The sequence below is a fragment of the Tenrec ecaudatus genome, chromosome 18, assembly GCF_050624435.1.
Source record: "Tenrec ecaudatus isolate mTenEca1 chromosome 18, mTenEca1.hap1, whole genome shotgun sequence".
NCBI lineage: Eukaryota > Metazoa > Chordata > Mammalia > Afrosoricida > Tenrecidae > Tenrec > Tenrec ecaudatus.
This window is the reverse complement of record NC_134547.1, coordinates 37,283,656-37,310,702: the sequence shown is the minus strand read 5'-3', so window position 1 is coordinate 37,310,702 and position 27,047 is coordinate 37,283,656. Positions and strand designations below refer to the sequence as shown.

Sequence of the window (27,047 nt, the reverse complement as noted above, 5' to 3'; positions counted from 1 at the left end):
TGCCTTGTGACTGGTAGCTACACTTGGAGTTAGATCTTGGTCTAGTTGGCACAAAGGTGCTAGTAGTGTGCTAACACCCCTGTAGCTTGTGTTCTCCATTTTGCAGAGAATGCACCATTCCTTTTCTAGATTATTCTGTTTCTGGACCGCATTCTATTCCCTGCCTGGTCCCTTGCAGATTTTTGTCTTTGAGACCCGAGATTCACTCACATGGGCATGGCGTGACTTCTCGTCAACCCTGTTCATGATTAGTGATGTATAAGAGTCCAGGGGAAACCTGAGGAGAACTCGGCGAGGGTTAGCTTGTGAAGGTTCTCTGATATTGTTCCTTCAGATGCAGTTACAGGAAGGAATTGTGGCAGTCAATGGAACTTTGGCATATGTTTCCCAGCAAGCATGGATCTTCCATGGAAATGTGAGAGAAAACATATTATTTGGAGAAAAATATGATCATCAAAGGTAATATTGACTTTGAAAGCCCGAGCACTTTAGTACAGCAATAGTAGTAATATGCTTCTATTGGCAATGATGTCTAAGTATGTTTCTCTAATGAGTTCTGATGAAACATTCAGGTGCTGCTTTTTCTGTTGCTAACCCAGGAGTCCAGGAGAGCCATTTTCTGCAGACCTAGGTTTACACACTGAGAAGTCCAAAGAATCAGCCGTGTATTCCCAGTGCAGCATATGTTCTGAGGTTCTCTGCAACAGCACATATGTTGTCTGATGGAGAAAAATGAACTCAACACTTTTGCTTTAGGCTGAGTAACCAAAACATAGCATGAAGTTGTGAGCAGTGGGTATGGGATTAATTGACCCTTATATTATTAGCTGACATCCAATTTACAGAGCATATTGCCTTTAGCGTCCTCAAAATTAGTTAATGAAAAACAAAGGTCAAGTCATAATTGATATACTTCAGTCCATTACTTTACATTTCTGGAAAATAATGCTCAGGATATATTTCTAGGCCAAGTTTGGTGTGCTCGGATATGCATTCTCTTATTTGAGTCCTGTGACTACTTATTTAAGAGAATTCTGTCATCATATACATTTTGTACAGATGAAGAGGCTAAGACCCAGAGAGATGAGTTGACCTACTCAAGGTCAAAGTTATTAAATGGTAGAGTCAAGTCTTGGCTATATATCTTAACTGCCAGATTAGCATCATTGTTCATGTTTGTGCTGAGCCACCCTGAAACCTTTCCAAGCACCATGATGCTGAACATTAAAGAAAAATGAATTGGTCTTAAGATTCTGGCTGTCAATGCTCCAGGGGGTGGTTTGGACTTTCATAGCTTAGTAGTTAAACTAAAAGAACAAAATCTTCCCTTGCTAACAGATGCTGGCCACCGGGTGGATTCCCGGCATGTCCATTCCTTTTCTGCTCTGGCCCTGACATCCTGTCCTCAGGAAGTTCAGATGGCAGGAAGGGTGGATGCATGCCGAAGATCTTGGCATCAGTTAGAATTATCTACTCAACATCTCCTTTGCTGCTTTTATCTGTTTGATCAGAATAATGAGCATATCTGTCCTCAGGAGGTTTGACCAGAATGCTCTGTAGACTCAAGGGCTGTGATACTTGGTCGAATTTACCTTGGATATATCATTAGGAAAGACAAATGCCTCGAGGAGATGATCATATGTGGTAACGTATCGGGTCTGCAGGAAAGCGAGCAACCCTCAGTGAGGCAGATTGATCCAGTACCCAAAACAATAGCCTCAAACACAACAGCAGCGGTGAAGATGGCACAGAATCAGGCATTTTAGCAAAGTTTATTATCACTTTGTCCACTTGTCATTCAATTCACTAATACCATCATATCGAGAAAAGTGTATAATTACCACCACCATTGTTTGTTCTGTTATCCATAAGATCATTAGGAGTTGGAGCCAACAACTCATAGTACCCAGCAAGTGCAACAATCACCCACCCCTCCCTAGATTGCCTTTTCTTTCCAGGGCACTGGACTGGAATGGCAGTGCAGCTCTTTAATCAATTCGGATGCAGAAAAGCAATCATTTACCAAATGCCTGCGACAAGAAGGACACCCTAGGAACAGAGGGATGGTTCAGATAACTCTGCCCTCACGGTGCTCCATTCTGGAAGGGGATAGAAGGGATGCACAAAATTGATGGTCCGCCGAGTCAGAGGCAGCAGAGATCATCAGCGTGTGGGATGAGAGAGTCAGGGACGAAGGTTTCCCTAGAATGGATGGCATTTTAGTTCAGCCTGAAGGATGAGTCCTCCAAATCAAAGTCACTGCCATGGAGTTGATGCTGACTCATAGTGACCTTGCAGGGCGAAGTAGCATCGATTCTCGTGGATTCCTGTAGCTCTTCCTCTTGAAGGGGATAGAACGCCGCATCTTTCTCCTGCGGAGCAGCGGGTGGTTTTGGACTGCTGAGCTTGTGGTTAGCAGCCCATTGTATAGGCCCCTCTGCCACTGAGGCTCAGCTAAGGATGGGTACGGCATCCGTCTTATGTGGCATCACCAGCAGAAGTTCTGCTCCTCAGGTGATATTGTTACTTGAGGTCACAGGAAGGAGGAGGGAGGGGGCAGCTTCATGTTGGAGAAGAAGTGCTGAATGGTTTGAGTTTTGTAATTAGAAAACCGGAATAGGCATTAATAGTAATAACTCCTATTGGTGGAGGATTTGCAATGGATTTGACCTTCTTAAAGGTTATATATATATATATATATATATATATATATATATATATATATATATATATATATATATATATATATATATATCTCCACAATTCATTCGCATAACAACGCATTGAGAATTACTGCCCTGATTTTGTATAGTGGAGAGTGAAGGCCAGGGATATATAGTACTTGTCACCCAGATCTGGTTTTCAACCCAGATGATTATGATTCCAAAGCTCCTGTTGTTAACCACTATGCTTTCTAGCCCTAAAATCAGCACAAGTGGTGGCTGGGAGTCGTTTTCACTTGTGACCTATGCGCCCACAGGTATCAGCACACAGTCCACGTCTGTGGCCTGGAGAAAGACCTGAGCAGCCTCCCTTACGGGGACCTGACAGAGGTGAGCAGAGCTAAGAGGTCACTCCCACTAGAGCTGCGGGGTAGCCATTGATCCAAGTCCATGGGGCGAGACTCGGCTCACCCCTCATTTGCTTCCCCAGGGAACAGAAAGGGCCCAGGGGCTGGGAGGAAAGTGAGGGCACTTCCCACCCTGAATTCTCCAGCGGGGTCCATGCTTAGTGGCTATCACAATGGACATGGCAGAGACCGCTCACTTGTGATTGGTTCGGCGAGGTCATTTTCTGAGACTACAGATCATTTTAGGAAAAGTTCTGGTGAAAGTTGTTTCTTCACCTTGAGAGCCTGCTTTGTTCTCTAAAGACCAGGACCCAGGGTTGCTTCGTATTGTTGAGGTCTTCGTGTGCCTTTTTGCCTCACTGGCTCTGCTCAGTCTTGGAGTATGAAGATCATCTCCAAATGGTGCCCTGTGGGACGCTTGTCCAAAGACTTGCATCACAGGCCTATGCTGGGCCTGTCATTCAAGTGACTCAGGGATGTCTTTCTGTCTCCCATTCTCAATTCTGTCCTCTGTATGGTCTCCATTCTTTCCCTAGATCTCCAATGAAGGTCAGAAAGGTAGAACTTTCTGAAGAAAGACAGACAGGGAGCAGCATCTTCCCACACGAGTGTCTTAATCTTCCTGTGTCAAGAAGAGGCCACACTGCCTTCTTGCTCTAGCATTCAAGGCCTCCCTTACTTCCTCAAGCTTTTCTCTGGACCACCATCTACCCCCACATGCCGGTCAAAAAGCCCAATGACCTTCCAGCCTTTCTGCTTCTGGTCCTGACATGGTTACTATAGTTACTAACGTTCAGGTTCCAATCCCCAATTTACCTTCTCGAGGAAGACTTTGTGGAGTCCTGCCTGCTGAAGTGTGAGCCATTGTTATGTGTGTGACTTATCTTCCAACAAAATGTTCACTTCTGGTAGACAGAGGGACACCTTCTTGTTCAGTTTCAAGGGCCTTGTCCCATAGGCACAGCTCAGTGAGGGTTTCTTTTGAGTTTAATGGACAGGGTAGGATGTGGACATGCCAGATATGCTTTCTGTCATGGTAGAACTTAGGGTTACTTGGTGGGGATAGTTAATCCACAAGTAGGTAAACATAAAGCCACTTCTTGATCTCCTCTCTTAGCCTCTTATTCCCCCTGTTCACTTGTCTGTTTACCAAGAGATTTCTGCTCAAATGATTCCCTTTGGTGTTAATGATCGTAATGCCTCCCCATGGATGTACCTTGTGAAAGGAGTGTGATGGGACAGGGACTTCTGACTCAACGTAACTAAGGAGTCTCTCTAGTTGGTATCCACAAGGCTTCCTGAGAAGTAGAACTCTTACACTTAGCAGAGATTTTGAGGGGGTCAAGGAGTCCCTGCAAGATATGAAAGAACCTGGCCATGGTGATTCCAGGTCTTCAGGTCTTATTCCGAGTTCTGAGAAGGTTCTGTTCTCTGAGAACTTCAGGGCATCCGGTGGAGGTTAATTGTGTGCAATGTCATTATCCTTTTCTGCAGATCGGGGAGCGCGGCCTCAACCTCTCTGGGGGGCAGAGGCAGAGGATCAGCCTAGCCCGCGCTGTCTACTCGAACCACGAGATCTTCCTCTTGGATGACCCCCTGTCAGCTGTGGATGCCCACGTGGGGAAGCATGTCTTTGAAGAGTGCATTAAGAAGACCCTTCGGGGGAAGACCATTGTCCTGGTGACCCACCAGCTGCAGGTGACGGGGAATTCCATGGTCCATGAGGTCATGGGTGGATGTGACACTTGATGCTTGGATGGTCACAAAGTCTCTTCTGCTTAACCTTTCCTTCCTCACCTGAGGCCGGACAGCATGGGGGAAGAGCAGGGATGCGTGACTCTCCCAGCCATCCTAGTTTCTATATCGTTCTGCCTACATCTCACAGCTCTGCACCCTCAATTTCCAGGGAGATACGCTGCAGTTGAGAGGGCTGTCCTCTCCGAGGATCTGGAGAGGGATGTCTGATACCAGACAAAATAGATCTGAACTGTCCTTCTAGGAGTCCTCATGAACCCCCAATCAGACCAGTGGTGGAGGAATTGATTTGGAGTGCACAGACTGCAGATTAGTTGGAACTATACTTGTGCACAGGGTTGTCAAGGCTGTGACCACCATGCTTTTCTCCAAAGGGGCTTCTGGGTCCTCTTGGTGAGAGATTCGTAATTCATCAGTTAAGGATCAAGGGACCGCAATTCTGGGTCAATCTAAAAAACTCATGAAACAGCATCATGACCTCAGGCAAGAACTAGGTTTAAATGGTCTTGTCACGGGTATAATGAATGTGTTGCTGATCAGGCCTCTTTTCCTTAGAAAAAATGAGGGATTCTACCTTCCCCCAAGGTCATTTTAACATACTCTTTTGCATGTTAGAAAATGTAGGCAACCACCAGGTGGCACTATCGTTTCGTTCTGGTTATCCGATGTGGGGGAGGAGGGGGTGTCTACTGATCCAGAAGGAGCCTAGGGAGAGCTTCCAGAACAATTCTTTGCTGCTTTGACTCTGGGCTCAGGACAACCCAAATGTCTGTGAGTGCTTGGGCTAGCTGACTGCTTTTCTGGTACTTGAGGAAACCAATGAAAGGAAGTCAGCACGCTGGCCACTGGCATCCCTCCCTGGGTGGGAGTTTGTGAGGGCTTGCAGAAGCAGGCTGCTCTGATCTCTTTGGGCCTCACTGTGGTGAACCAGGCAGGCGGGGCTCCACAGTCAGAGGCACATTGTCAGGAGCTGGACCCTGTGCCCAGGTGCGTGCAGGAGAGGGCAGGGGGCTACATGAGGCTTTATCGTGCCACGGTTTTCCCATCTGGAACACAGGCTAAGCAAGCTGACTCCTTGATTGGGCTGTGGGAGGCAGAGAGCTAAGAGATGGGATAAGGCTTTGAATGCACAATTAGAAAATACCGTGAGAGGTTATTTTCGGGGGAAAGACACCCCACATTAAAACCCAGCCTACGCTTGCTTGGGTTGCTAGAGAATTGGACAAGGAGCTGGGCAGTTTGTTTAAAGGAAACAGGGGCTAGAGCTATCTCAAGCCCCTAAATGCCTATTGTTGGGCCATTTGGTAATCCCCCACCTCCCCTGCCCCCTCCACACACTGAACAAACACACACACATACACACACCACACACACACACACACACACACACAATGTGTCAGGTATACAGTGATCAAACAAAGATATTTCTCTTAGGCTTCTAAAATCAAGAGCAAGCAAGGCTGAGTTGACATTGGGTGTCCCCCAAATACAAAATACCTTGGACTCATATTATATATTTCTTTAGACGGAACCCGCTACAATCCTACAGAATCTTGGCTAATTCGAGGAGCGGGTTCCCTGTACTTCACAAGGGTAGATCCCGTGGGAAAGGTTCATCTTCTTCTAATGTGAAAGGGATCCCCTCCTGGCAGAGCTGTTTTATTTCAGGCGTGATATGGAAATGAAGGAAAATCAAATTAGAGATACAGAATTGCTTTGGGCCAAACGTAGGATGCCATCATTAAATGCTGCTATATTTTTATCCCAGAGCTAAAGCTACGGTGAGCGCCTCAGTTCAGGAGTATAGCCTGTAGCTGGGACTACAGCACCGGCAGCTTCTCCTAGGCTAGGTGAAGATGATGAGTCCAGCTTGTAGATTGTTTTAGCAGAAGAAGGCTCTGTTGAACTTGGCATTTCACCTCACTGCCAAATGATAATTCTTGGCTGCGGTGCCTTTGTTCATTCCTTTTCCAAATCTCCATAATGAGATTTCTTAAGAGGGCAGCACATTCAGGAAACAGTAGCAGAGGAAAATGCACTGTGCTCCAACTTGACAGCTGAAGGATGCTTTTGTACTCATGAGGACTGTGAGTGCCAGATCACTGCCGGATCTCCACCAGGGGCAATTTTGCACTCCCCCGCCCCACGTTTCAGGACATCTGACAGTGCCTGAAAGCATTTAGTGAGAAAAGGCCAGGGGTGTTACTAAAATCTTGTAACACAGGACAGTCCCTTACAACATAGAAATTTTGGTTCGAGCTGCTATGCTGGAGAAAGTGGAAGCTTTCTGGTTGCGAAAAGATTTACAGCCTTCGAAACCCCAAAGAGCAGTAATACTCAGTCCTATAGGGTTGCTATAAGTCAGAACTGACTCACTAACAGCACGTGAATGTCAATAAAGAGTTCCTGGTGGCACAGTGGGTTAAGCACTGGACTGTTAACTGAAAGGTTCAGATTCACAAGCCAGGCGGTTCCTCGGGAGAAAGATGAGGTGCTTCTATGGAACGGTTCTACTTAGCCCAATAGGGTTGCTTTGAGTGAGAATTGAATGAGTTTCATGTTTGTTTGTTTGTTTTGTTAACATCAATAAGGAGTCCCTGGATGGAACAATAGATGAAGGGTTGGCTGTTAATCCACCAGCTACTCCATGAGAGAAAGATGTGAAGCTCTGTTTCCATAAAGAAAAGTCATGAGAAACCTAGGGAGCAATTTGAACCTGCCTTGCCCTTGCATGAGTCAGAATCCACTTGACAGCAATGAGGATTTTTGTGTGGGTGGCAGGAGCGCTCAGGGAGCATGCATCTGCTTTTGAATAGTCGGTCACAGCCGTTGAACACCCAACGGAGCACAGTTCCTCTCTGACACACACGTGGCCACCGTGACTCAGAATTGACTCGAGAGCAATGGACTTAGTGCTTCGACTTAATGTTGAGAGTGAGCTCCTGGGTGGGACAAATGGTTACAGCTTTTGGTTGGTCAATAAAAGGGTAGAGGTTTAGCCTCCCAGAGGGACCCTGGAAGCAAGGTCTGATGGTCTGCGTCTAGACAATCATTCAGGAAAAGCTGTAAGCCGCCCACGCCTCGTCTGACACATTGGGGCCACCATGAGGTGTGGTCTGTAGTGCTGCAGCTCAGAAACCCTTTCCGAGATGAGTTCAGGACCCCGTGAGGGGGGTTTGCATCATGCGTCCCCCTGAGTCCAGGACCCCGTGAGGGGGGTTTGCATCATGCGTCCCCCTGAGTCCAGGACCCCGTGAGGGGGGTTTGCATCTTGCATCCCCCCACTCTTACCAAGGCAGAGCTCACTGGAGACTGCTTTTCTCTCTCTGCAGTTCCTGGAGTCCTGCGATGAAGTCATTTTGCTAGAAGAAGGAGAGATCTGTGAAAGGGGAACCCATATGAAACTGATGCAGGAGCGAGGGCACTATGCCAAACTGATCCATAACCTCAGAGGGCTGCAATTCAAGGTAACGCCAGGTGTTCGAGAGGGAGCGATTGGAAGCCTTCCTAGGTCATTTTTGACTTGGGAGAAGTTCTGTCATTTAGCTTTTAAAAAGAATTCCCTTATGTCCCCAGGATCCTGAGCACATTTACAATGCAGCGATGGTGGAAGCTCTTAAGGAGAGCCCTGCTGAGAGAGATGAAGATGCCGGTACAATCAGAGTTAGAATCAAACCTCTCTTATTTCCCACGGCTCATGAATGGGCACAGATCTGTCTTTATTTCTTACCCTAGTTTTGGCTCCAAGAGATGAGAAAGATGAAGGAAAAGAATCTGAAGCAGACCTTGACTTTGTAGATATAAAAGGTATTTGCCATTCATTTCCTCAGATCTAGAGTCTTAAGTATTTGTTGAATCGCTGCTCTTTGGGATAGTGAAGTGCAGCATAGTAGATGCCATTTTGGGAGACTAGCACGGGATGGTCTGCTGGAATGTGAGCTTTGGTCTCTGACTGCCTGAATTCAAATCCTGGCTTCACTACTTAAAACTCACTACTTGAAACTTTGTGACCTTTGGCAAGTTGTGTGACCACTCTGAGCCTTACCATTATTGTACCAATCATAATTTATCACAAAGATTAAATAAAGAACGGTACTTAAAGTGGTTAGCATAAGACCTGGCACATCAAAACTGCCAGTAGTTTGCTGTTGTGACGAGAGACCAAAAGAAAGCACAGGGACTCATGTAAGGTACAGCAAGCCCAGCAGATTCTTCCTATTCCTTATCGGAAACACTAAGAAAGGATTGTATAGCAATAGAGGGAGCAAAGTCAGATCCGGTTGTTTATTCTTTCAGCAAGACACTGGCCACAGAGCTGGGCTGGCAAGAATAATAATAATAAGAGATTGCCCCATCCTTATTCCATGGGACTGACTATGAGAGGTCTGATCAGGATCATAGGCAAATGGAGAATCATGGGAAACTATGATAAGAGAAATAGGCGTGAAGGTGGGAGTGTCTAGTCAGAAAGGGTGTAACAGAGGAGGGGAGCTTTGGGCTGACCCTTCAAGGATATGTAGGAATTTAGCAGAGATGCCCTGGTGCGAAGGTGGGGAGTTGGAATGGCATGGGGTGTGGGCATGAGGGAACTAAAAAAGTGGGAAAAGGGCTGTGGGAGATGAACATAGTGAGGGCCAGGGGTGACCAAGGGGTGTTGCTAAACACTACAATTCCCAGTCACTGTAGACACTGCTATTTTCCTGCCGTGTATCCTCATCACATAGCTAAGACTACTCCAAGCCTTACCCTGTGCTGGGCCAGAGGGCCCAGAGAGCAACATCCATAGGCTCACAGGGCCCACAGCCTCCCAAGTGAGAGTCCTGTTCCCACGTGATGCATGGCTGAGAAAATAAGCAAAGCAGTTGGTGCATTTCATCAAACGCGAATGCCATAAATGACATAAAAAGATCACGATCATTTTATGTACCACTTTGAAAGCAAAAATCTCGGCCAATTAAATGATATGACATGCTATCAAAGGGAGGCTTATCCTGATTTCAGAGCTGTTAAAATGTGAGTCTTTGAACTGATGAAACTTGGCAATATTAATGGCGTTTTTGACAAAGGAACATGTTTGAAAAGGCAAAATATTTGTCTTGCTTGTAGGCCTCCCTGACAGACCGGAGATGCCAGCCATCTCCTCTGTACTGCCCCACAAAGCGACAGGGTAGGGAGTCCTCACGAACCCCATTCTCTGTACAGCTTTATAGAGAAACCCTGACCATTTTATCCCAACCCTAGGATACACAACTGGACTGCTAACTACTCCGAAAGCCACCGAAAGGGAAGTTGTTTGCGAACAACTAAAGGCAGAGCTGCCATCCGCCTGCTTGGTTCCAAAGCAGTCTCTGAAGGTGTAAAGAGCTGTGGCAGCCCACTGGCAAGGCTGCGGGGCAGTGGGGGATCTCACCATGCCCCTTTGCCCTCCAGGACATCCTCCATTAGGTTCTGCCTATATGCTGAGGTGGTTTCCTCATTTTCAGCCCCAGAAGGAGACAGAATGAGTGGAAGTCAGATCGCACATTTTCACAAACACGCAAGGGTTTCCTGGCAGACAGTCTAACGGTGGCCTTATTCAGCAAGGCAGGTGCCTTGGAGGTGTGAAAGCCGCCCCTGTCGAGTAGATTGCATAGTCCTAATGTGGGCATGTCCCCCTGTCCAGCTCTATGTATCTCTGTTTATGGAAGCCAAGTATGGTTTATGATTAAACTTTGGGGGTGACATTTCTGTGCCTCTCTATGGAAGAGAGGTAAGGCAAGTGCATTTAGCTCTGGCTTCTGGAAGCTGCTTTAGCCAGTATCTCTGCGTCTCTCAGTGATCTGTCTATGAGAAACTGACAGCCTTCTTCCCTTTGCCCTGGGAAAACCATGGCATCCCTGGGTGATGGAAGTGGTTAAAAGCCCAGCTGCCAACTCAGAGTCTGGTGCCTTGAGTCCGCCAAGAGACAGCTCAAGGGAAAGGTCTGGCTATCACCCTCTAAAAGAATCAAAATTTCTATGGAGCACAGTTCTACTTGGTCGTTCATGGGGTCATTATGAGTTGTAATCAACTCAAAGGAAATTGGTTGGTTGGTTTTGAAAAAGCCCTAAGGGCTAAATCAAGATTTCATACAGCAGATGAGTCCTGATTACTTCTATAAGGTGCAATTACTGAGAAGACAGGAGCGAGCTCTTTCTTGTTGATCTCTGTAGTAGATGCTAGGGTTTCGTGTGTGTGTGTGTGTGTGTGTGTGTGTGTGTGTGAAACAGTGCACTTGGTTGCTAACAAATTCACGTCTACTCAGAACCCCTTCAGAAGAAAGGCCTACTTGCTGATATACATCTGAAAACAGCCTTAGGAAACCAGATAAGGCATCGTTATGCTTTGACACCCAATGGGTCTTCATGAGGCCGGTTCAACTCCATGCAACTGCTTTTGGTAGTAAATGAAGTTGGGCTCGGCCACCCATGTTCCTCCTTGTCTTCGGAGTGTCTGCAGCCCCTTCCCCACTGCTGCTATGAATTTCTTTTCCTGAAGGCAGAGGGCACCAGGCACTGTTCAAGCTGGTGGACTATGCACCGAGGTGCTAGGATCAGATCAGCAGTTCTAACTTATCAGAAAGTTTGTGGGAGAAAGATAGGACTGTCTTGTCCTGTGAAAATTAAACGTCTCAAAAACCCCTAAGGGGCAGTTCTATCATGCCCCATTTGGTTGCGATGAGTCAGAAATCAACTCGATGGCAATGCATTTGGTTTTTTGTGGGTCTGTTGCTTTGTTTGTTGGTGCTGCTCACCAAAAGATTGATGGTGCAAATTGAACAGCTGCCCCGTATCCCCACCGGAGAATGATGTGGCAGAAAGCGTCCATAAAAATTACAGGCTCACAACACAGTTCACGAAGGCAATGTTTTGTTTGCATCCTAGTTTGTCGGATTGGGGTCTTTGAAGTTTGGTCTTCCCCTGTCTGGATAAAACAAGAGTGAAGACAATTGAAAACACCTGGAAACAATCCAGTAGTCGTAATGAGCCACGTGAACAACAGCCTCCATGACCTTGAGACCAGAACTAGATAGAGCTCACTTTAGAAGGCCCTGGATAGAGTGGGGAAATGTGCAACAAAATTCTAAAAATCTTAAAAAATATGGGGCTTACCGGTTGAATAGTGACTGGTAGAATCCCTGAGAATATGGCTCTTCATCACCCTTCAGGTCCAGAACCGAGCCTCCTCCGGCCATGCATCAATTTTAAGCGAAAAAACGGACAGGTCTACCTTGGGGAGGTATGCATTCTTTAGAAAAATCAACAGTTTGAAATAAAAAGAGCAGCATTTACCCAGTGACGAAGCTCAGAAGGAGAGGCCGAGGACTGGAAACAGGACACACAGGGAGGATGTGGGCTAAGTGACAGCACACTGCGGGGGCTGCAATCAGCGACAGGAAAGGAAGTGCATATAAATTATAGAAAGGAAACCTAGTTGACTCTCTCACCTTCACCGACTTCACACTGCAATGTAAAGATGTACAGCCTTAGAAACTCGGTGGAGCAGTTCTCCTCCGTTCTATAGGGTTGTGTGTCAGAATCAACTCTGCCGCAGTGAGTTTTGGTTTGGGGCACTGGCCTCAACCAATCGCCAATGTGAATTGGTGTAGAACTATCAGCCTCCTTTCGTCATTTGAAAAAACCCCAAAGCACTGCGCTGACTCTGAGTTTTCTCTGTGTGGTATGGAGCTCTGCTCGCTCACGGAGATACCTGACTGAATGATACACATTTTATTGACTGTCCTCTCTTCCCTACTCCTTTAGCTCCCCAAGAAACACTTTCCCCCATTTCTAATTGCTGTTGAGTCAACTCTGACTCGAGGTAACCCAATGTATAACAGCAAAACTTTGCTCCAGTGGGTTTTGAATGGCTGTTTTCAGTATAGCTAGATAGACTTGAACCACTACTGTTTGGGTTTGGAGCTGAGCACAGTGCACCACCTAGAGACTCCCTAAAACGACCACTCTTATATCCTTTTCTTAGACAGACTTGCTGCTGGAAGAACCAAAAAGAGTCCCAGCATCCCAGGGTTTAAGCACATACCCATAACCACCACCTTCCATTGAGTTGATTCTGGACACCAGCATCCCAGGGTTTAGCACATACCCATAACCACCACCTTCCATTGAGTTGATTCTGGACACCAGCATCCCAGGGTTTAGCACATACCCATAACCACCACCTTCCATTGAGTTGATTCTGGACACCAGCATCCCAGGGTTTAGCACATACCCATAACTACCACCTGCCACTGAGTTGATTCTGGACAGTAGAACTTCCCTCCAGGGTTCCATATGGAAGTCGATTGCCACATGTCTCTTCCCTGGAGTGGCCGGTGGGGTCAAACTGCGGCCAAGCACCTAACCACTGGCTTCTTTCGGACGTATTGTTTTTTGTTCTTCCAATTGCTGTTGAGTTGATTCTGACGCAGAGCAACCTTATAGGAGAGTAGTAGTGTTTCCTAAGGTGCTGAAACGAGGAATCTTCTGAGGAGCAGACAGCCTCATCTTTAGCCTATGAATCTGCTAGTGGGTATCAACTGCTGATCCGGCTCCATATTTCTCAGAAATCCATTTACAGAGCTGGAATGAAAACCAAATCAAGTAAAAGAGCAAAACAGTGGGCATTTGAAAGCATAGTACAAATAGAAGGCATTGCCATAATTGCTAGTGTGTGTGTGTGTTCGTGTGTGTGGCATGCAGATAATGTATTTACCTCTCAGGGCTTCTCCCCCCTCCCCCCCAGCAGTAAATGCTAGTGCATTTGTCTTTGTCTCCATAGCTCCTGTACACCAGCTCGTCCAGAACGAGTCCCCCCAGGAAGGGTCAGTGACCTGGAAAACATATCACACGTACATTAAGGCTTCTGGAGGTTCGGTATAAAACAACGGGTTTCTTGATTTAATTTGCATTTTAAAAATCCCCTCAATCTGCTGGGTTCACATTTTATGATGCCTTTAATAATTACTCTCTTTATGCCAGGCACTTTGTCACATTTTTTTCCACCTCTTCTTCCCCCCACCCCCTTAAAAATCTAAAGTCTGATAATACAGTCTTTTAAATGGAATCATTCTTTATCTCCATTAAAGCTGCCAGACTCTATTTATTGAAACTGAGAGAGCAGCAGCGTGCCCAATGATGTTTCTTCTGCGGCAGAGTACTCTAATCACTGAGACTAGCAGAAGTCAGCTCCCTGCCTCCCATCTCGGGGCGAAAAACACACTTTGTCATTTTATACCCCTTCTCTTCCCAATGAGATTGGCCTTTTAGTTGTTTATTTTTAGAGAATAGCAAGTTGTTTTCATCAAAGGACACATTGATGGGTTTCTCGACATCTCTGAAAAATGTCCCTTTGGATAGCCAAAACCCGGCTGTTTTAATGGCTTAGAAGGTGGCACCTAGGCTGGGGGAAGGGGTCATTTTTCTGTTGGAGGCTGAGGTAGGTCAGCACCCATCCTAACCCTGGGGGCTTCTTCCTCATCTTACAGGGTACCTGCTCTCTCTCTTCGCACTGTGCCTCTTCCTCCTGATGATCGGCAGCTCCGCCTTCAGCAACTGGTGGTTGGGTCTATGGCTAGATGAGGGCTCTCAGGTGAGTTTCCCTCTGGCCCCAGAAAAAGCTTACACTGGGTCTTGGAGCAAAGTACTTGCTGGTGCATATGACCAGCAGTAAGCCCCTGCCAGGTGATTTTGGGCGGGTTGAGGTCCGTTGCTTGCATTATATAGTGGTGCTTCCTGCTATTCAAGTCCAATAGGACATGCACGTTTCAGAGTGCCATCTTTGAAAGCGTTGGTTAAAAGGATTGTTTGGTGTAAAAGAACATGTTCGTGGAGGTGGCGGCAGTCCAGGGCCTGTCGGATAGATTCCTTTATCGCGACTGTTGTGAGGGGCATGTGAGGAATTGGGTTGGGGTCAAGAAAGCCTACTAGAGCATTATGTCTTCCTTCCTGCCTCTCAGGAGAAGCCGGTGTTTTGTCTGGAATACTGCTCAGTGCTCAGCTCTCAAGGATCCTGTTCTACAGGGGCAGAACAATACAAGGGTCACACTGTCTTGTGAGGTGCTGTGGGGTCATTGCTCCCCAGAGCGCTAGTCTGTCCCCGGGCCTCTCCTGGGAAGGACTGAAATAGTCTGCTCTCGCCTGGGTTTTCTGGAAAATGGCCAGCTTTGGGCCAATAGTTTTAAAGCTTTTCTGGAGCCCCGGGGGTGCTATGGGGTCACCTACCTATCCTCCAGGGTTATGTTTCAGTGTAGTGTTGTTGCTATAACAACCAAAGCGAGGAAGTAACGGAGAGACTTGTATATGAGAGAGGTTGTTACAGCTTCTCCGAGTTTGGCACAGCCTCCTGAAACCCCTGCCCATGGGAGAAGCCAGGGGGTTACCTGTTCTGTGCAGACATAGAACAATCTCTAGAACACATGTTTTCCCATCCTCTTTGGCGCCTGCAGAGCCATTCCTTTCCTTGGAGAACTCAAGGTTAGAATCAAGGTGGAGCCTCCATCAAGACTTGATGCTTGCCTGTTGTCTGTGGCTAATTGAGTATGCAGCAGTGATGGCAGATCCACATGCTGCCTCACCCCTGACACAACCTAGAGTACAGCAATATGTCTTCTGCAAGTTGATCCTATGAGCTCCTCAGGGTTGCTTTTGTGGATGATGATCCATCAGCCACCTCTGGTTTACATTTCCACTATTACTGCAATCAGCAAAATTGCATTCAGAAGAAAGGTGCTTGTTTGCTCCCCAAAGGCAGTATTGCCTTTTAGCACGGGGCCCAGAGAAAAATGCAACTACTAATTTCTTGGGAGCAAAAATGTTATGCTAATATTTTTCTAGCACAAAATGTATGTTCTCAACTGCATGGGATGGAATTCTTCAAGGTCCCCTTGTGCTCTTAAGGCACACTTTTTTTTTTTTTCACCAGGGATTAGGGGATTGGACCTGAGTCCTGCGGATAAAGAACAGGCCTTAGAGCAGGCCTGTTGTACAGAGAGCAACCCCCCGCCCCAACGCCTAAATCTCGTTGAAGGCCCAATGGCTTCTACTGAGCCTTTGGTGGTTGACAGCGATTCCCTGACTTCCTGTCCTGTCTGGGCTGCTTCAGTCTTATACAGCCAGCTTCATAGACTCCAGGTTTCCCACATGCTTCTGTGACTCACCATCTCCTCTGCTCTCCTGAGAAACAGCCAGCAACAGAATGACTGTCTACCATTGCCTAGTTTGTCTGCTTTGCTTTCCTGTAAACCCAGTGCCTCTGTGGAGTCATGGCTGCCTAATAAGAGGAGCCTGTAGGGCTCAAGGCCCCCAAAGAGAAAAGATTTGGATTTCACATATGTGACTTGTCTTTAACAAGCAGACTCTTTGAAAGAGCCTGTTCTCTTAAAAGTTTACCAATGCTGTGGACTTTTCTTGTTTTTCTCCAAAGATGACCTGTGGGTCCCAGGGCAACAAGACCACGTGCGAGATTGGCGCGGTGCTGGCAGACACGGGCCATCATCTGTACCAGTGGGTGTATGCAGGGAGCATGGTATCCATGGTGGTGTTTGGTATTGCCAAAGGCTGTACCTTCACCAAAACCACACTGATGGCATCCTCCTGGCTACATGACCAAGTGTTTGACAAGGTACCACTTCCAGGGCAGCATGCACATCTGATTACTCACATTTTTATGGGTTTACTGAGCCCCTGTTATGTGCCTGGGGGTGGTTCCAGGAGGAGAACTTTCATCTTCCATGTGGGAGACGTGGGCTTGACTTCTGGCTTCTGCAACTAATTTTGAAGCTATCATTTACTTGTCAATAAAGGCTTTTTATTGCTCTGATGTTAAACAAGTTTAAGCAGAGTTTCCAGTCTAAGATAAAATAGGAAGAAAGGCCTGATAATCATGGAACTGACCGAGTAGCAGGAGCATTTTCATTCCATTGTGTACAGGGTCTCTGTGAATTCGGGGCCAACTATACGCCAGACACTGTGATGGACCCTGGGCGATGAGCTTACAGCCTAGTCTAGTAAGAACCTTCCAAGGACACACAGTTACCACTTTTGAAGGCAAAATGTGGAACTTTGATTCTTATAATAGATTGATAGTTCTCCCTCCTCCAAAGGTACCGGCCTCTTCTACTCCAAGCTGTACCCTGGTTTGGAGCAGAAGCCTGGCATGAAGGACTCCCTCTGGAGTTCCCTGGAGAGACTGGTCTTCTCTCACATTCCCTCTCCTCCAGGCATTTGCAAGATTGTCGAGCACACTCACCTTCCCAAGTTAGTCTGGCCCATTGCGCGGTGCCTAGCAAAAAGCCGGACCGTTTGCTCTGCGATTTTCAATCCCAGTGGCTGGGATTTACTAAACACACATCTTGACTCTGTTTGATTCTCTGCTTTTATCCACAGATCTTAAATAGTCCAATGAGCTTCTTTGACACGATTCCCACCGGCAGGCTAATGAACCGTTTTTCCAAGGATATGGATGAGCTGGATGTGAGGCTGCCATTTCATGCTGAGAACTTTTTGCAGCAGTTTTTTATGGTGGTGTTTATCCTTGTGATACTGGCTGCGGTGTTTCCTGCGGTCCTGTTAGTCCTGGCTGTCCTTGCTGTGGGATTCATTATTCTCTTGCTGTAAGTTGTTGTAATGGTTCCCGAGGGAATAAAAACACATACACATGTCTGTTTCCAGTTGACCCAGTGCATCTTCAGTTAGCTAGACACAATGTTCGATCACCACATGATCTGGAGTGACTGCTGTCCACTCCGATGTTGGAGCTCATTGAATCTAATGCCAGGTGCTCTGCCAAGCACTTTGCATTCTTCCTGAACTGTTAGCCTCGGACCAATTCTGCAGGTAAATATTCATAGAGGTTGAATCCCTGTGCCAGGTCAGGAAAGTAGTAAGGGCGTCTGCTGATATATTCGTAATCACCATTCCTGTTACTGAAGCTCTAGGCCAATCTTAGTTGCTCTGAGCATTGGGGAAAAAATCACCCCACTCCCAGCTATTGGTGTGGTTAGAAAACCTCAATCTGAGTTGCACTGGAGACTCCTGATAGGACTGTGTCCACAGTCATGTCCATCCCACCCCCAATGCAAGAAAGCAGCTATGATCCCAAGCTCCTAGGACACCTGGCTCTTCCACGGTCCTAGATCCAACTAGAGTTCTCAGCAGGTAGCAATCGTGGATATTGCAAGAGGGCCAACGGTTGGGAATCAAAAACCTCACGCCCAACTCCTAACTCTATTGCAAAATTAGCTAGATGGTGTTGAATTGGCACAAGAAACTCTGCAAGCTTCAGTTTCTTCATCTCTAAAATGTCAACCATTAAAATACATGCCTCAAAAATCTATGTGTGCACATATACACACATGGTATCAGTACTATGTGACTCACCTGTTTCAGAGAAGTTATTGTGAGGATCACATGAGATGATATGACTAAGTGTATGCTATAAAGTAGAAAAGAAACACAATGTTATACAAATTCAGAGAGTCCACAGAAATCAACAAAATAATATGATTATCTTAGATGTGCCCAGCTCTGGGCTACATGGAAGGTCGTGAAAAGCTTGTTAAATTGTACAAGATCCAGCCCACACATCATGAACTTACTCCTACCTGTCGATAGGGTTTGTTCTACTCCAGGGACCCAGAAACAGCTCTGGCTCCAGCATGGAGGATGGATGAGCTGCAGACAAATCTGGCATGGCTATTGGATGAGCATCTCGTGAGACATAGAATCTGAAAGAAATGACAACGTAGGTCTGATGTAGGCAGTAGACATAGGAAGAGGAGAGAGGAGTGGGCTCAGAGCCAATCAACCGAGAATAATTGGGATTTTTAAAATACTTCTTTGATTGTAAATAATAATTCTAATCAACACAAAATAATGCAGGTTTCATTACTGGTGTGGTTTTGTGAGGTGAGTAGCTGAATGGACAGTGAAGTAATACAGAAGGAGAAGGTGTTTGGGTAATGATGATGAGTTTGGGTTTAGAAATTCAAGTTTGTAGTCAAGCCTGTGGATGGTGCCAGTGGGCAGTGGAAAAGGAGGATGTGGGAATTCACTGCGGGTGTAGAATTGAGCTTTGGCAACCTTGGCATCTGGCTGGGGATTGGGGTGGCTGTGGGAGCCACTTAACCTCTGCCTCCCACTGCCTCCTTGGTAATCTTGAAGAAGGACCCATGGCCTTCATATCCAGCCCAAAGATTTCCTGAGATGAGCAAATACAGGCATTTCTGGGAGTGCTTTACAAAGATAAACAAATACAGGCATTCCTGAGAGTGCTGTACAAAGATAAAGCCTGACTTGGATGCCATCCCTTCATGTGGATTCCTTGGGCTTGTGTTCGTTTGTCATCCCTGTACGTATCTGGCCTGTGTTTTTATCTGTTCTCTCCTTTTCTGCTGTTGGTTTACTGAGCGAACATTTGTTTTTCCTCTGTTCTGCAGCTCCCTTTCTTGTTGGAAGGGCAATTCGGGTCAAGGCTGTCTCTGATGGGATTATCCAAATGTTTCCAACCCACTTAAGCTCTAAACTAATGAGGTTGCCCCTCCCCTCCCTGGGTTCGTTTTAACCGTTAAGTCTGGAGGGCAGGTTAAATTAGCTTTCATGGGCCCGCCTGCAATGGCCATTCCTGAGGTCATGGGTCACATAGGCTAGGGGTTCTGAAGCTCCAAATAAGAAGACAGTTGCAACTGCATTCATAGGGTTTGTCTCTAAAGGCAGCTCTTGAGGCTAGAATGATGCTTGTGCAAAATTACCTTTGAAAGTTCTTTTAAGAAACCCCTCGTTGGCCATTGCTCACCATGTTTTCCTCCAGAACTGGGATGGATCCCTTTGGTTAGGCACCAAACATTGGCTGGGTTTTATTTAGAGACTTCATGTTATGATAAGACGAGCGTCCTATTTTGCATAGCAAAATGCTCAGGTGACAAGAAGCACTCAGAAATGAGACCAAATGAAGATCTGGTAGCCTTATATTTCTCAGACCTCCACCTCTTACACAACCCTTCTGGAGGAATTAGTGGCCCGCTTATTTCGTGGGTACACACATGGCTCTGACGTAAACTTTGTGCTGGTTGAATACTTTAATCTGTATGTGCTAAATGTGGTCCCACCCAAACACCTCTTTGAGTCCCTCTTAGCCCCTCTTGATTTTCCTGCAGCGTGTTCCACAGAGGCATCCAGGAGCTCAAGAAGGTGGAGAACATCAGCCGGTCCCCCTGGTTCTCCCATATCACCTCCTCCATGCAAGGACTGGGCATAATTCATGCCTATAACAAAAAGGAAAACTGCATCAACAAGTGAGTCCTAGCAGCGCCCCGGCCTGGGGCATTTGATGCCCAACCATGGACAGGATGCCATCGCAACAAGTGGCATTTCTGGCTCTGAGAAGCGGGCATCTGAACTCCCTGGTGACTGGTCCTAGAGGAAGACCTGGAATAACTGAGGAGAGGCACATTCTAAGACACTTGGTCTTGGTTCCTAGCTCTTGGGAGGGGCCCTCTGAAGAAGTGGGTAAGGGGAGCTCATTCAGTGATAGTTTCTGTATGAGGTTTTACAGATTTTATCCTTCACTATAAATGTAAAGTATATTCACTTGAGGAAAATTTGGAAAAGTAGGAAAAAGAAGTAAAAAACAAACAAACACTCATAGGCCTGGAACCCAAAGCCTATTAATATTAATGAAAATTAATACATTTCTCTCCTGTCTGCTTTTCCTCTATTCATGAGGCTTTCTTTTTCTTAAGTATTTTTTGTTTCACTTACCAATTTAAAACAGGATGGCACACAATCGGCAACCCCAAATTTTAAGAACGTAAACCACACACATACAGTGTTTATTGTCCCTCAATTCAGTGGGAGCCCATCGAGGATCCTGGTCTACACTCAGATGCAAATTCTCCGTCCATCTGCAGCTTTGCTGTAAATTCTTCTCCAGGATCCCTTGCATCTCACTGTAAGAAAGGGGGAAACAGGAAGGTGCCCTGAGTGGTTTTTATGGAACAAACACTAGAGACATGCATCACTTCTGGATGTTGGGCCAGAAGTCAGTCACATGGCTTCATCACTAGCAAGGGGAACTGGGAAACAGAGTCCAGCTTAGTCCGTATTAGGAGGAAATGTGGAATTTATACCAGATTATACCACATCGAAATGTTTCTATCTTTTCTTTCCTAAAAAACTAACACACGTTTCTATCTAATTTCGTCCAAATTTCTCTCATGCTGTCCTTACATTTTCACTACCCATAATCTTAAGATAGGCTTGGCACCACAGCTCTATCTTCAATCATCAGCTAATTTTGTTACCAGTTTGATGTGAACATCATCAGGAATCCTGCACATGCACATAGATCTTTCCCAGGCCCGAGTCATGAGGAAAAGGCTCTCATCCCATGGCACTATTTATCCGCTCGCCCATGTCTCGAGCTTCGCCTGCCTGCAGATCCTCCTCTAAGATCTCTAAGTGAATTACATAAAGAGCTGGGTCCTCTGCAACTATAATGGGATCTACCAACTTTTAATACTTTCTTCCGGGACATGAATGTCCCAGAGGATTTGGGTTTCTGACATGGATTACTTTTGCTACTAGACAAGAAATGCTACAGCACAAAAAATAGAAATAAAAAAAAGATTGAGATCAAATTCCAGTTTGATCCCAGCTAGTGATTTTGTTTCCTCTCAGTCTAAGTAACTGCACAGATAACACGACAGCTGACTTCTAAGTCACTTAAGCTTTCAGTTGAATTTGCAGACTTTATTGCTATGTAATAGAAGTAGCATGGCATTTGGAAGAATATTCTGACTAAGCTCTGGAGAAAATAGGTTAGACTGGAAACAGAGTGAGAAGGGAAGCACAGAGACCAGGTGGCTGACCAGAGGCACATGGCTGGCCAGAATTCTTCCAAGAGGCAGCTGCAATGTCTGATGATGTTGGCAAATGTGCCAATGGAGGAATCTTCAGTCATTAGGGAATTAGATATTGGGATATTTTAGTGTCCCTTCCTTCACCCCAATAATTGCTGCCAGTTGTTCCAATGAAGTTCTTTTCTCACTAGGTCAACAGAACCCTCATTATCTAACTAATCTGATGTCTCTTTGATGAATCGTTCAGTCCAATTACAACTACAATCTAATAGCTACATCACAAGGAATCCCTGAGTGTGAAAATTGATAGGTGCTTGGGTACTAACTGAAAAGTTGGTAGTTCAAACCCCCCAGAGATACTATGGAAGAAAGGGCTGATGGTGAGCTTTTGAAAAGTCACACCTGAGAAAATTCTACAGTGCATAGCACTGGACAGCACATGGGACCATCATGAATCAGAACCGACTCAGCTGGTTAGGATTTCCTGGATGGTACAAATGGTTATGTGCTTCACTGGTAGCTGAAAAGTTGGTGGTTCCAACCCACTCCGAGGTGTCTCAGAAGGAAGACTAAGCAATATGCTTTCAAAAGGTCACAACCTTGAAAACCTTAGGGCACAATTTTGCTCTACAACACAAGGCGTTGCCATGAGTCAGAATCAACGGCGAATGGTAGTTGGTTGATATTCAAGGCAGGGCTCTCTCTATTTCCCCAGAGGCTTGAGGCAGTAATGCTGTGTTGGTGGGTATGGATTTGGATTAGGGGAAACACCTGGTTGGGTCTTTTAAACATGCCTTCCTTCATGCCTTCTGTAACCTCCAAAGCCATTAATGTTGATTTAATTCTGACTCCTGGTAATCCCATGTCGGCCAGAGTAGTTTTCTGCATCAAAATTTCAGTGACTGCTTTTCTTGAACACTGGGCCTTTCTTCTGATGTGCCCCTGGGTGGATTTAAATGACTACTCTTTCAGGGATCAGCCAAGTGTGTTACCCACTTATACCACCTAGGGACTCTCATCCATCTGGGGAGCCAGAAACTCCAGTGGGTGAATCTTGCCCCTGGTCCTAGCTGCATTCTCTGCCACCATCTCCATGCTCTCTCTCTTCTCAGCAAGCTTTCTGGCCCAGTGGATATACAGAAGGGATAAGATGTCAGCTTACTCTGCTCCTGAGTAATTACTCTGACTTGCATCTCTCTGATTCGGGGATGGGAGGTGGTAGCAGGTGGGGGGTGACAAGATAGTCACTTTTCACCCCTCTTCTTCCATTAACATTTAAAAATGACTTCCTCACAACCCCTCCCCTGTCCTTTTATAGAATCTTGGGGGTACTTTTAATTCTTCCAAGTCTTTGGGGGTGATTGATAGGGATCCCTTGAAGTTAGAGAGTGAGGTATCCTGCATATTTTGTTCTTAGCTGTAGGTTCCAGTGAAAAGTTCCAGAAAGACAGAGAGCATCCCTACTTAACTGGTACAGGGGATTTCTCAACATATTTGAAATTCAAATATGAGTATAACAGATTCTAAACAGCATGAATATATGTTCACTTTTGTAAGTGTTTACTATTTACTATTTGTTGGTTCGTTGATTAAAAAATTTCCTTGCCTTATTCCCCCAGTAGCCCTAAGACTAAATGCATGGAAGCATACCTAATCTCCTATTTTGTTTGATTTCTTAATTTCAGGTTTAAGATGCTTAATGATGAAAACTCTAGCCACCTTCTCTACTTTAATTGTGCTCTCAGATGGTTTGCTCTGAGAATGGACGTCCTCATGAACATTGTTACCTTTATCGTGGCCTTGTTGGTGACCCTGAGTTTCTCCTCAATCAGTGCTTCATCCAAAGGCTTGTCACTATCTTACATCATCCAGGTAACACTTGGTGTAAGGTTGGGCTTGACTTGGCTTGGAGGCTTTGACCAACAGAGTATATCAGAGAGGATACTCTTGGCTAGCTATAACAGAAACCACATCTCAAATGGGTTTAAACAATAAGGAGAGCTCAGTAGTAGATAATATTTACATTCTGGCAATGTGTGGGTTTCAAGTACAGTTTGATCATGGCTCCAAATTAATTTATTGATGATGCTCTTGGCTTTTTCCTACTCTAGTAATGACTTCATTTTTAGGGAGCTCCACTCATATCTGGATGTGCCATCCATAACCCAAAACCCATTACTATTTATTTTATTTCAACTCATGTAATCCCACGTATGTCAGAGTAGAGTTTTCTTTATCATCATACGGTGTTGACTCTAAGTCTCCAGAGTCTAGATCAGGAAGAAAGACTCACTTTTATTGGATTGATTTAGGCATTTCAAGACTAAATAGAGATTTGATTGTATTATAATGATTTTTTTTGGCCAAAGAATGGAGCATGAGGTAGTTAGTTTATTGTGCCAACCTGGCCAATAAACACATGTGGGGTTAATTGAAGAGCGGAAGGATAAATGGCTCGCTGAACTTTGCCTTTTGAGTTCCTGGATCTTTTACCTTGTGATGGTAAGACCAGGGTGCAGCTGCCTGAAACAGTTCCCTGCTTCAACTGACAAGGCTCACTTCCTGCAAGACATCCCCAAGGAGAAGCCGCATGGACCTACCCGATGCAGCAATGGGTGCTGAAGAAGCCATGTGGAGACTCCTTCCGGTGCTGAGATGCTTACACGTTCACTGATTCGGCTTTCTTCCTGCAGTTAGCATCATTGTGTCTGTTTTGTGAGATGGAGGAGGACTTTGTGGATTGGTGTTGGACATGTGGGTTAATGTTGAACTTGGCTTGGACAGCACTGGGTTGGGGTGTTTTCTTGATGTGCACTTAACCTTTATACAATACTCTCTCTTATACATGAGTTTCTGTGGATTTGTTTCTCTAATGTACTCAGACTAACACAGAGCTATATTCTCATCCCTACCCCTAAATCATACAGCCACCCACAAAGAAAAACATGAATGAATTTCAGAGGCAAATAATTACTAACTCTCTTTGAATTTTTATAACAATGAGAAAATATATGGTATTTACTATGACCTAGGAGCTGTTCTAAATCCTTTACATGACTTAATTCATTTAATCCTCACAACAAACTCTTAGGAAATTAGTACTGCCATAATCCCCCTTTTTATAGATGAGGAGAAATTTGTTCAAAATTTTACACCTGTTGTGTTTGCAAGTCATGATTTGAACCCAGGCCATCTGGGTCTGATGACTGTCTGAATCTCATTCCATCTATATCCCTCATACTTTCTTCTTAGGAAGTTTTTCATCGTTATCCCTATCCTTGGTGCTCTGAAATTTCAGGTTAGTATGTCAGGTTTGAGTTTTTTTCTTTTAACAGATTTATTCTGTTCAATACTCTTCTTTCAGATAAAAATCTTCTTCCTCTTGAAAAATTTCCCCTTCATTTTGATAATTTCTTTCTCTTACCTTGCTTTCTTTGTGACTAATATTGGTTGAATTTCCAACTCCTCAGATCCATCCTGATGTTTGTTTTATTATAAAGTTTTCATTTTCTTGTCTTTTGACATTATTCTAGGATTTTTCCTTCGTTTTGTCATTCAGCCATACTTTTGTACTTTAAGTTTGGCGATCATATAATTGTTTCCATAAGCTCTTTCTTATTCTCTGAGTTTTTTTCTTTAAATTTATAATCAAATGATCCCCATTTAAATGGATGTAATATGTTTTTGAATCTCACTGAGCATATTAGTTTCTTTTTCTTTAATTTGTATCTGATCCCCCACCCCACCCCACCCCACCCCACCCACCCCCACCTCACCCCCACCCCCACCCCACCCCCACCCCGCCGCAGGGTTTATCGGCTTCATTTTCTCTCAAGCCATTTGTCCCATCTTGGTGGGCACTAGGATGAATTATTGAGGTTTCCTCTGCTTTCACATTTACCTTGCCAGGTTGCTCCCAATGAGAAGCTTTGTATCTGTGGGTGGGAGGCTGGGTAGGACTTTTTCATAGTCCAGCTTCATTTCAGGTAAGAAGCACTCTGCTCATACTTCTTAAGTAAGAAAAGTAAATTTTCTTTGGGGAGCTAGTCTTCCTCAAAAATGAGTGTTTTAATTTATTCTTGTCTAGTGAATTATATGTTTTCCCCTAATTGGTTCAAACATAACAGCATTTTTCCAACAAAGGTTATGCTTTGGGGGCATATTATCATCTTGCCTTGAGATTATTTACAAGTATTCCTATAAAGTCAGAGAAGAATTTGCACACCTTGAGATCTATGGGAATGCTTTCTCCTCAGCTGACTTTATTGAGTATTAGTTCTTTGGTAGAACTCCAAATCAGACTCTGAGCTTCGCTGGATGAGAGATTGGTATGAAATCCCACAGAGCAGAAAAAGTGGATGCAACATATCACAGAGGACTGTCAGGACAGCCCTGTGCCATCGTGGGATTCCTAAGCCCAAGGAAGACAGCCCAGATTTTTAAGGAGCTAATATCCTTGTGTTGTCGATTATTGCTGTTGAATTGATTCCAACAACATGTGTGCAGACTAGAGCTGCTCCCTAGCATGTTCAAGGCTGTGATCTTTCGAAAGCAGATTGCCAGCCCTCGTTTCTGAAACATCCCTGGGTGTGTTCAAACTGCCAAGCCCTTGCCAAGTAGATGTGTGTTTAACTGTGATATTCACACACACACACACACACACACACACACACACACACACACACACACTCTGAATGACAGACAGAAATGATTCTTATGGTTAGAGTTTATTCATTCATTCACCAGATAGCCAGTGAACTTCTACCGCGAGCCAAGCATTACACTGGCTGCTGTGGATTCAGAGAGAACAAGTTGGACAAAGCCTCTGCTCCCATTGAGTTTGCATTATATCAAGGAGCAGCAATAAGCAACAGCAGAAACAAATAGTGAGACAGTCTCAGAAAGTGGACAAGGACTATGGAGACAATATAGCTGGGCACTGTGGCAGGCAGGGAGGTAGGGACAACTTTACATTCAATAATCAGAAGAGGCCTCTTCCGGAGGTAACTTCTCAGGAAAATCTTAATGATAAATGATGACTCAAGGAAGACCTGAAGGGTGAGTGCTTCAGGCAGAAAGCTCAGGGATAGTCATGAACTTCCTGTATTTGAGGAACTCAGAGGTCAATTTGGCTTGAGCAGAGGTGCAGAAATAAGATCTGAGCGGTCAGGAGGAATAGAATGCATGGGGCTTTGTAGGCTGTGGGCAGGAGGATCTCGTATATTCTTTTAAAAAAATCATTTTATTAGGGGCTCATACAACTCTTATCACAACCCATACATACATCAATTGTGTAAAGCACATTTGTACATTCATTGCCCTCATCATTCTCAAACCATCTGCTCT

The 27,047-nt window shown here is 45.3% G+C and overlaps 1 protein-coding gene across 5 annotated transcripts in view; it reads left to right on the top strand.

The window, feature by feature from the left end:
* Positions 1 to 27,047, top strand: part of ABCC12 (ATP binding cassette subfamily C member 12) — a 96,416-nt gene that overhangs the window by 51,292 nt on the left and 18,077 nt on the right. For 2 of the 5 annotated variants that reach the window (XM_075536381.1, XM_075536378.1), the window contains 12 exons: positions 335 to 459; positions 2,981 to 3,053; positions 4,565 to 4,768; positions 8,158 to 8,292; positions 8,402 to 8,477; positions 8,561 to 8,632; positions 13,625 to 13,714; positions 14,331 to 14,434; positions 16,268 to 16,465; positions 17,230 to 17,456; positions 19,998 to 20,135; positions 23,387 to 23,573. In XM_075536381.1, the coding sequence (XP_075392496.1) occupies positions 335 to 459; positions 2,981 to 3,053; positions 4,565 to 4,768; positions 8,158 to 8,292; positions 8,402 to 8,477; positions 8,561 to 8,632; positions 13,625 to 13,714; positions 14,331 to 14,434; positions 16,268 to 16,465; positions 17,230 to 17,456; positions 19,998 to 20,135; positions 23,387 to 23,573 (1,629 nt within the window). Of the gene's footprint in view, positions 1 to 334; positions 460 to 2,980; positions 3,054 to 4,564; positions 4,769 to 8,157; positions 8,293 to 8,401; positions 8,484 to 8,557; positions 8,633 to 13,624; positions 13,715 to 14,330; positions 14,435 to 16,267; positions 16,466 to 17,229; positions 17,457 to 19,997; positions 20,136 to 23,386; positions 23,574 to 27,047 lie in introns of those variants that run through there. The other 3 variants (XM_075536380.1, XM_075536379.1, XM_075536382.1) reach the window with 2 other exon arrangements.